Source organism: Limulus polyphemus, unplaced genomic scaffold (genome assembly GCF_000517525.1).
Source record: "Limulus polyphemus unplaced genomic scaffold, Limulus_polyphemus-2.1.2 Scaffold404, whole genome shotgun sequence".
NCBI lineage: Eukaryota > Metazoa > Arthropoda > Merostomata > Xiphosura > Limulidae > Limulus > Limulus polyphemus.
The window spans coordinates 39,304-50,953 of record NW_013666014.1 but is presented as its reverse complement, the minus strand read 5'-3'; the positions used below and the strand labels follow the sequence as shown (position 1 = coordinate 50,953).

Here is an 11,650-nt window from a genome sequence, read left to right as displayed (position 1 = left end):
GACAAATATTTCAAACATCACGAAGCCCTTAGTGGGTTAATTGTGTTGCACTGCATATCCGAAGATTCAAGAATCGAGCCACGATCTGTCGACTAATATGTCCCGACTTGTAGTTCTTGGGTAGTTATAATCTTGGCATTAAATCTCACTATTCATTTGAGTGGATGCTGCTAAGTGATAGCCTTCCCTCTAACAGTTCTGAATTAGGGCTACGCTTGGATCTTGAGGTCTCTGACCTGACTGTTTAGACATGTGTTGTTTTCGGGTACAAAATACCGAAAAACAAATTAACTGTAAAATGTTTCTATGTATATTTTGTTAACTTTCATTCATTATGCCATTCAAGAGAGATTTAACATTCTCAGATCTTAAGACAACTACTGCTTTAATTGTTTAAGTCAATATATATGTACATATATGTATATTGGAAATAGCTATGGAAAGAGTGAGTGGAATGGGTATAAAATGCAAACATTATGGAATTGATCCACTCTACTGTACGAAAATGACACTGCCACATCAGTATAATGCCCCAAAAATACAGACAGAAAACTATTCACAGCACTAGTGTGCTAATGAACACATCGTTGCCAGTACAGAAAGGCCACATGACAAACGTGTAAATATTCATGAAACTGACTAAGGCGAAATTTAATTTCAGTAGGAACTGTAAGAAACCCCGGAGAGGGTATGTGATAACAAAAGCTGTATATGTAGAAAACATTATCTCTTAAAATTGATGTTCAGTAACTCAAAGTATGCTCTTTACAAGATATACAACAATCCAGTAGAGACCTTGCCAATGACCTAGTTGTATGTATATAACAGTAAAGAAATAAGCCTTAACTTAAAAACGAGAAGTACTGCTCTGGTTAAAGGGAATACAAAATACTAGTGCACTAAAGAACTTATTTGCTTTCCTCTTGTATTTCCTATAATGATGTATTGTATTAATAATAAATTAACCATTTAGTTGCTGTTACTCGCCGTTTGTAAATCCTATATACATGTATCATCTTTGCGTTTCCATAACTATTTCCAGTACTTTTCGAGGAAAGTGTTTCATCTTTTGAGGCTTTACACCTAGCTACACCACATTACACCACTACAAGTCAAATATGTTACTCAATAGATGGTGCAGAAATATAAGAATGTCAAGCTTAGGAGCAACAGTAATGCATATAAGATTTTCTAATCTTATTTAAGTTTTTAAACACACATAACGAGTCTTTTTTTTTTATCAGAAACGTGTGACATTTAATCTAATTTGGACTCGTTTTCACAATGGTACATTTTATAGAGAACCCTCAACATTAACGATTAATAATATTAACAAATAGAGATGAGACAAGCTAATTATCGTTTTAACTGACAGGATATCTGGAATAGCGTGGAATTTGTATAGTTTAGTTAATTATTTGTTGCTCTATTATCAAGGAACATTTTAAAGCTGTTATGATAAAATTATATACAATAGATTTTGAAGCAGTAACTGGTGATGAATGACAGTAAATTTATTTTTAATACAATGTTTGCATCAATGAACAATTTCCCAACACTATCTTTTAGGGAAAAGGCTGAAGGGTTAACTGTAAATATGGATACAAGAGATAAGATGAACAGAAGCTGATAATTAAGTCTTGTTAGAACGAGTAATTAGTAGAACGTGTTGCAACAAACTATTTCATTTTAAGTATATGAGATACCATGTTCGTTTTGCTCTTTTTTTAGGCAGTACTTAAAAGACTCAAATATATTTTATATAATATTCATTCCTTAATATTTTCTTTTCTGAATAAGTAAATACCGAAACTCCAATATGAGTAGGAGACCATATCTTGGAACCATCACCCAAGGGGGAGTTAGTAAAATACACTTAAATTCAACACGTAAGTTATAAGTTACTAAACCACAGTAACAGAAGGTTCAATAGATTCATAACGGTTATAATTAAGTTCGATTTGACCAAAATTGAAAGTTAGTGGCAGATGATTGTTTCACAATAATAAAGAAAAAACCTTAATAATAAATCTCAGTTGGCACAGACGTTTGCTGGTCATAAACGCTGATTAAGACAAAAGTCTTAACATCATTCTCTTTTCTCTTTACAATTGGCTTACTATACTGGATACTGGTGAAGAAGACATCCTTCGAACACCAGGCAAATTGTGACAAAAACTAGCTCTGATTGGATCTATATTACAATTCTAAGTTCCATTAAGACTTCACATAGTGTCTTTCTTGTCAGCAGTCGAACCCCAATAAGAGAAAGGTATAACTGGAAATATTTGAAATGTTTATTTATACGGGATGAAGCATAAATAGACCACTTTTAAAAATCATATAGAATTGCTAAAACCTACTTTTTTTGGTCGAACTGCAACTCCTAATGATGGAAATACTGTAGCACCACCTTCTTCGACATCTGTCAACTATAATATATATATATATACATAAACAATTGTAAAGATATTTACATACAATCTAACACTCTGATAAAGAAGTACTGATATCGAACATAGATGTACTATCTTTCATTTATACGTTAAAACTAATGTAACTGTTTCGCTTTATATATATTACAGGTAAAAGTGGAGAAACACAAATAAAGGACTTTTTTAACAACCATCTGTTTTTGAGTGAATGAAAACCACCTATAAGGTTTAGTAATTAGACGTTAGAAAAAAAAAGTGAAGTATTCTTAGTTTGTAACTACGATTTGATCTCACATTAATGAACTTCTGATTATAGAAATGAATGATTATTCACATAAAATTTAAGTAGATCAATATTTACATCTCATCTAAAAACAAACTTGAACCATCTATGATTTAATACTTATGACAATATAATGAACATATTTATATACAGATGAATTTTAATAACAAAAAAGTTTAGTTTTGGATACAACAACAACTTCAATACAAATGGTGGTAATTTGTTTGATGTTATAAATAATCGTACATTCATACTTATACAGTTTTAGCTATGTTCAAACTGGAGAAAATGGTATTTTAGATTTAATTATTATGTCGAAAATATATAATTGTGAAGTAGGTGAAGTGATTGACAGCGATCACTGAACTAGTTTCATTTTTTGACAATAATTTTGATAACAATAATAATGCTAAAGGTAATAGAAGTTACTATAAAAAATTATAAATCTGATAGATTTCCTTAACTATAAGGAAAGATGATTTAGCACAATATATTATTATTTATGCCCTTATTGAAAAGGTGCTAATGTTATTTTATCCAGTTACAGAAAATATTACAATGAAAACAGAGAATGTCATTAAAGACAAATGAATGGAAGAAGATTTTACATGACATCTCATAATAATTTCTTTAAACATCAATTACAAAACCAAATTCAATTGATTTTTTATAAGGAAAAAACAAATACAGTAATCAAAAATATATAAAAACTATAAGAAAAAAACTGATAACTTGTAATATGGTTGATTAAGAGAAAGAAAAATTGTGAAGAAATCATCTAGAGAAAATAAGTAAAAATGCATTCTGTCTAAATAACATTATAAATTATACCATAATATTAAAAATTAAAAACCACAAACAACAATACATACAAAGTACTAAATTAAATAATACAAATATTTTTGAAAACAATCATAATAATTAAAATATTAAAACACATTACCAGGTATAATGATCAATTCTTATATACATTTTTACTATTTTAGCTAAGTTAATTTTGTTAATAGAACACAATATCGTGTGTAGCAGTTAGTGAAAGCCTAAGGAAAAGGAACAAACTGTCAGTAGTTTTTATATTATTGAATTTCTAGACATTTGTGCATCCTCTTCAGTCTCACATTGTACTGTGAGACTGAAGAGAATACTCGAATGTGTCGTAACTAGTTTCTTTAATACAAAATCTTATATTTAAAATCTTATTTATTGAGCTTTTAATTCTTTTATATGCATTTTGAATTGTTATTGTAATACTTAAAATCATACTAATATTTCTACATATCAACAGTTAAATAAATGAAAAATATCCTTCTAACTGCAAGATGATTAGTTTGGTTACTTGCATTAGTTATAATGGACTAATTAACTATATTTAATTAATGTCACTCCTACTATAAAAAATCGGACATCTGACCACCAGCCAGACTTCCTGAAAATGTATTTTACAAATTTTACAAAAAAATACATATACCCGTTTTATCAAATATAAAAAAGGCATACAAAGTAGCACGAAGTTTTACTTTACGAATCTCTACAGAATATCAATTTAGTTATTTACTTTACATCATTGCACATTAAGACCTATAACTAACTAATTGAAAATGAAAGGATAAAATATGTAAAAAATAATAATATTTAACTGAGAGTATAATATTTATGAAAATTAAAATAACATAAATATGAATGTTACACTGTCTTGCCACTTAATTATGACCTCCTCCACTTATTATCATGGTTAATATATATACAAAACTGTAAGTATATTTACATACACTTTACTCCTCTAACAGTGAGAAGTACTGACATTGAATATTGGTTTATTTTGTTGATCTAACTGCACAATAGCTTATTTTCTTAAAACATGTAGTCAGAGAATTTTCAATTATAATATAGACCTTGAAATAACCAAGATCTAGAAGAGATGATTTTTGTTGTTGCTTATAGAGGGAATTACTACTTAGTTAGGCTAAGGTGAACGATAAATCCTTTTTAGGTTTCCAATATATCTTTGTTTTAAGTGTTGTCTTACTAATGAGTTCAATCTCTCAATGCTAGGCTTACTAAAATTGGAAATAGAAATTCATAATTTATTTCATCAACAGAGGTATTATTCAAGGAAAGCTTCTTCTTTCCTGTTACGGTTTTTTGTTTTTATTTTGAGTATTGTTTTTTGGAATGGCATTCATGAGTGCAATATTCTTTAAAAAATGACACTGATGTGTTTATAAGTACAATATAATGCATATTATGAAAAACATTTTATTTGCCTCTTTAATGAGCAGAACAAAAACACTCATCTCTTACTATCATATTTACACACACCATGGAATATAATTTTTTAACGAGATCACTTTACTTATATGTATATATACAGAGAACTTATTTATCATAAGTTTCTATAACCACCTATTCTAACTAATATTTTAAATTATATCCAATCACCACTACTTTACTGTAAATGTTAAAATTATTTTTCAGTTATTTGAAAATTACATAAATATACTTCTATCATCATTAAACAATGAAAACAAAATAGAACAGTTGCAAAAGGCAATAAAACTCAAGTAAAATAAATACATTAAAGTTTGCTTAATTTTTTGGAAGACTTTAAACTTATAAAACTATTCTCTGGTACAAAAAAAACTTCATAATTATTAATGTTTTTAGAAAGGGTATGTATGATTGAAAAATTGCATTTTGATTTCATCATAGACACATTTTTGTCACTTACATAAATCATGAAAGTAGCAATTCTCTGACCAATAAATTCTTCTAACTTGCTGATCTGGAAATAAACGAAAGTTGGTTATTTAGTCAAGCATTACATCATTCGCTATCACAACATCAAGAATAGATGAGCTTTTTGAATGTCTTTAAGTAATAGTTTGTTTGGTTTTTGTTAGACAGAAAACTACACAATGGCTATTTTTACTCTTCCCAACCCCGCTATCGAAATCCGATTTTTAGCGACTTATCGGTAAGATATCAGAAACACGAATTAGTTACGACAAAAATTCATAGTGATTTGTTGTTGTTGTTAAACCCAAAGGTAAATAATAACTTATCTGTATTGTGCCCACCACGTGTATCCAAACCCGGTTTTTACTGTTATAAGCCTTCAGACTTAACCTCTTACCACTAAGAGTTTAATACGTAGTAAATGAAACAAAGTACTTTCCAAAACAAGAAATAAAATAAATTTAAACTTACAGTAGAATATCCTTGTAACCTAGTGAGGTAATTTTAAAACAAGACTCTCAATCAAGAAGACTCCAAGTAACTAGCACGCATTTAAAATATTTCGTTTTTAGAATAGGAAAAAAAACAATTTATTTGGTACATTCGGCAGGCTCATCCTTCATTGGTTTTGTAATACTATATGTAAATATCAATACAGAGACAAATAGTACTGCACGACCTACTAAGATGATGGTTGCTACTAAAAGGATGGCAATAAATTCGTAATTTCAGTACTTATTGCATTATGATCTTAAAAAGAAAGAAAGAAATGACAGTATATTCTATCTATATAAAACACGTCAATATGTTGTGTGTATCTGTTCCTCATATATTTCCACATTTCTTGATCAATCAACAATAAACTTGACATAGCGATTAAAAAAATGACATGAGGTAGGTCACTGGGGTAAGGAGTTGGACCCCCCCCCCCATTTAATTCGGAAAAACCACGAATACTGTATATCCCTCAGCATTAGAATGAACTATGTAACTACTGTTGTTAGAATTCTTGAAAACAGTACGTCTTTCTTTTCAGTGTTGATACCTTTATGCATTTTTATTGTACTTTTAATGTTTATTATGTTAAGAAAAAAAAACAGAAAGACAATTTCCTATCCAGCTGCCCCCAGTGGCACAGCGGTATGGCTGCGGACTTATAACGCTAGAAACCGGGTTTAGATACCCGTGGTGGGCAGAGCACAGATGGCCCATTGTGTAGCTTTGTGCTTAATTCCAAACAAACATTGTTCCTATCCAGCTAGTTAGCTATATTTATTACCATGTTAATTTCTACTTTTTATCTTAACAGGTAGCTTTCTTTGATCGGAAGTTAATATTAACTAGCCGAATGGCCGTAATATGACTGTAAATTCTGATTAATATTTTTTCTGAAAATTAAATCTAAATAAATGTTTCATGAACATGTTTTCTAAAAATAACTTATATTATAGTAACAATATATGTATAAAGAATGTTTATCCTTTTTCTAGTGTTACACGAAAACAGCATTTTGGTCATCTTCTGTAAGTGGTCCTTGATTAGAATTTTGACTTGTGTATACTTTTATGTTATGTTCAAATCTGCTTCTTCATAATACCTTATACATTAGATTGAACCACGCGAAAAACTAGTCGAAGAAATATTCAGACATGGTCAGAAGTCTGGCCCTGCGATCTATTAATTGTGTTGACAAAGGCAAAAAATTTGAAGTTGAAGGGAAAATGCATGAAGGTTATAACTTCTTATAAAACATGCTTATAACATTTTTGACTAAATTTTTAAAAATCTCTTACTTAAGTTAAAAAACATCAATATTAAAAAATTAACATAAAATCTCTACTTGATTGTGATTTGAACACGAGGCTTCCACATAATAGTTCAGCGTTATAACCACTATGACACCCAGTCTTTATAAGTGGATGTTAACAAATAATTCAAAACCCTAATTTAAACTACCACGTTATTATGATTTTTCTTTAAAGTGATGAATTAACAATTTAAAGTTATAACAAATCCCCATCTGACTGGTATTTGAAAGCGAGACTTTCTTGTGAGACCAACCATTGAGCCAATTTGAGCGTTACCAACAAAGCAGGCATTACGAACAGAGAATGGCTTTTATATGTATATATATATAAGGAGCTAAATCATTAACACTTATTATTGTTTCTTTTTTACTTACTTATACGTTCCTTTGCTCAACATGCTTGAAGAACGGAATTCTGACTAAAATTATCATTTGTGAAATTAAATATTGTATTATTAAAATACGAAAGGTTGTTGTTTTTTTTATTGTTTTTAATTATGCACAAAGCTACACAAGGGCTATCTGTGCTCTGCCCACCACGGGTATCGAAACCCGGATTCTAGCGTTGTAAGTCCGCAGACATGCCGCTGTGCCACTGGGGGGCAAATACGAAAGGAACTTAAATGTCACAAAACTGTAGTAATAAACTCATTTTTTTTGTTCTATGAATTCTTATTATCCATTTTTAACCAGTGCTGAATGGTAAAGCAATGATAATATTCTAAGATAACCAAGTTGGTGAAACATCGATAAACATTTGTAAAAATATTAGCATAATTCCTATCAATTTTGATATTAAATCTAGAATTTTCTAATATATATCAATATTATCTTGTTAATAACGATTTAGCAAATGAAATGCAAAAGAGACAAATTTGTAAAAAAAATAGTTAAAACATTTAAAAGGATTAATTTTACTTATTCCTTATGTCAAGTAAATAAGGAAATAAATAAATGGTTTATATGCTGTATTTATATGTATGCTAAATTATTTTCTTAAAAACACGTACTCTGGAATTTTCAATTATGATATGGCTTTTAAGAGCACCAAGTTACAGTAGGGATTATTTCTATGGTTGCTTATATATTAACAGGCAGATAAATTCGTGTCATAATATGAGAGCCCACTCGTTTCATTTGTAACTTGGCCTCCCTAGTTTTGTTTACTTTCTATCTTAACTGAAGTTTCAAACAAAGTAGTCTTTTGAAACCCTTACCTGCCTGGTTGAGTTTGTCATCAAGTGAAAATCAAAATGAGTTACGTAATGCCCTCCAAGACCATAGTTTGATACCTGAAGACACAAAAGAATAAAAATGAAGCTGTTTGAACCATATGTAAACACAACTATGATCTGGTATCTTTCCTGCAGAACGTTTTATTTCATGTCAATGTATCGTTTTTACCAGAACGTTTTCCGACAATGGATGGTGGTCTATGGTTGCTACTATTTTTATATTTGTATTCATCAGTGAAACAAACACACAATGTAAAGGGTCCTTCACAATTTTCACGAGCGTAAAAACGTTTACAAAAGGCTTTCATTAACTGCATAATATCTGATTTAAAAAATATGCTGGAATCATAACTATTTCGTTCAGGCATTTACTACAATATCTTAAAACAAACTTAAAATCAGATATTAATATAGTGACTGATCTATTGATCCATTCATTTGAAAATACAAAAACTACTAGTCAAAAAGTTGCAAAAACAAAATCAAAATTAGTTAAATGTACGTTTGTTTATTAAAGAGACAATTGTACGATTCAAAATTCAAGTTTATACCAGTAAGCCAAGGTATTTAGTTACATATAAAACGTGTTAACTTCTGAGTTTATCCTATTGAATATCACAAATTTATACTATATTATCTACAGTGAAAGTAGAAAAGATTACCATATTAGACCCCAGCTAACCACGTTACTTGATGACACCACGCTTTATATTATTCACTGATTTTATTATACGAATAGCTAAGAAGAATATTTCGCAGCAAAGGACAGAATGACTTTCTTTAGTCACATGACCAGTGGCTTTGGAGTAGTTCAACGTGTGCCACCAGAGGGTGCTATCAATTATCCTCTAACAGCAGAGGGTAAAAAGATAATGTCTCTGTAGTGTTAGATATTGTCAGCAGAAAATCTAACAAACTGATTTCATTACAAGTATGGTCATTATGTGTGATATCTTAGAGGATAATCATATGACCCGTATTCTGAATTTATAATGTTTTGTGATAATTATATATAATGATTAACTTAGTTTTATTTAATAGTTTTTTGTTTATATTTTACTTAAGTACACGTCCATGAATTTTTCGTGTCAGTAACTTGATCTGAGATAACTATGGTGATAGTAAGACACTCTATTACACTTTGGCTTGACCACTACGACGAGATAATGTAAACATTTTGTTTTTCCTAAAGTAACTCTCTCGATTACATCAGTGACATTACAGGATCTCTAAAAATTATAATATTTTTAAACTATTATTATTTTTATATTTGTGTTTATCAGTTAAACAAACCCATCATGAAAAGGATAGTTTACAATTTTCGAACGTGCAAAACGTATACTCGGGAGGAAGACGGGAGAAGCTTGTGCAAAAAAACAAAATGTCTAAAGGATGTCATTTGTTAACAATAAATAACTTTTACAACGACTTTGATTTTTTAGACCCAAACATCTCTTTTTTTTTGTTTCCCAATACCGTATTTATAATAACTAATATCCGATAATATCTCATTAAAAACTTTTCACCTTATGCACACGCTTTCATAGGAAAGATGGAGGTAAAAAAAAAAGCAAACTTTTTGTGTGCTCGTGAAAATTACCAAAACATTGAACGAACCCTAAACCCAAATAGTTCTTTCCTACGTCCAAAGACACTATTAGTACAACTTGTTTACCTCGATATTCAAGTATGTTAATTTACAGGTACTGACTATATTGTATGTCTACTATCAATGTTTTTCTTTTAAGTATAAAATTCACAGTTATTAGAGCTACATGCGGTCTGTTGAATGCATGTTCTAACTGTATGCTTATTTATCAAAATGCATTGCTTTCCTTCATGGTCATGATTCCGAGCTTACTGTTTAAATTATTCTTACACATATCTTTACAACGATATTGAATAAATAACCTGTTTAATCTCTTTATAGGTACTTTATCAAATTATTTGAAATCAACAATTTTCAACCTGAACGGCATATTATGCGTGTGGTACAGTTGGTAGTAGGGTGCTTTTTTAACACATTAAACTACCACGTGCAACGTAGACTAAATGGCCAAGTCAGAGACCCATATGATTCAAAAAAAGTAGTCCCGAATTCTGAACTACCCTAGAGAGAAAACAAACAGATAGCAGTGCCTGCCGCTACAAGGGATTGACTTTCACTCTTATAACACGCTTATAGATAAAAGTGTGGTAGTATTTCTCGAACCCGACACGCTAAATTATAGGTCAAGCACGGTCCCTATAAATTAGTTATAGTTAATCTGTGTAAATGTATGAAAGACGAGTAAGTTATTTCTTTTTGGGGCTGGTGTACGGTATAATGCCACCTTTGAACTTTTATTAATAAAAATTAATAGCTCATAAGATCCAAACATGAATATATATAGACATTTCAACCACACATCACAGCAACCATGGGACATTTTGAAATATAAGTTTGACTTTTTGATAAATATACGAATTATAAAGCAATAAAAACCACTAAGTAACATAACAATATAGTATGCCGTTATGTAGCCACCCGTAACGGCTAGCTTACAACTTATATTTCTTACATGACCGGCCTATATGTTACACAGATTGTGTTACTTAAGATTCATCGGTATCTCTTATGTTCTTACACTAACTAAGCTATTGTTTACTACAGAAAATTATTAGTTTGATAAAGAGGCGTGCATTCAACATCATTTAGATAAATTTCGTATCTTTGCATTCCATACATTATTCTATCTTATACATAAAAACTTACCTGCGTTCTATACAACTGTTTCAGATCCTACAGGCTAAAGCGCACAATGAAATCTAAGGTGCTTGCTATTTACCCTCTCGTGGACTCCGTAACTTACGAACAATTACCTTCTTCTTTAGATGTCAAATTCTCACAATAACAGTATTTGTATGAAAAAATCGATCTACAAAGAAATTACTTCAACAAGATAAACAAACACATAAGGAAACTCGTTAATTCTATATCTTTCCAAAGCACGCAAACAACACAAAACTGTTAATAGAACTATACTATACACCTGGAAAAAAGTTAAGCACCCCCAAATATTTTTCAGGATTGCTTATTGAAAATAAGGTTTAATTTTCATGATGTTGAGCAATGTTCATAATTTCAAACATAATTAAAAGGATGTGAGCGTTC

General features: G+C 30.1%; 1 protein-coding gene across 2 annotated transcripts in view; it reads right to left on the bottom strand.

Annotated features, from left to right (window-relative positions):
- LOC106458010 (prolyl 4-hydroxylase subunit alpha-2-like) overlaps window positions 1–11,650 on the bottom strand; it is a 59,716-nt gene that overhangs the window by 12,557 nt on the left and 35,509 nt on the right. For both annotated transcript variants that reach the window (XM_022384130.1, XM_013917460.2), the window contains exons 11-13: window positions 8,479–8,553; window positions 5,447–5,500; window positions 2,364–2,432 (exon numbers count right to left, since the gene is read on the bottom strand). In XM_022384130.1, the coding sequence (XP_022239838.1) occupies window positions 2,364–2,432; window positions 5,447–5,500; window positions 8,479–8,553 (198 nt within the window). The remainder of the gene's footprint in view (window positions 1–2,363; window positions 2,433–5,446; window positions 5,501–8,478; window positions 8,554–11,650) is intronic.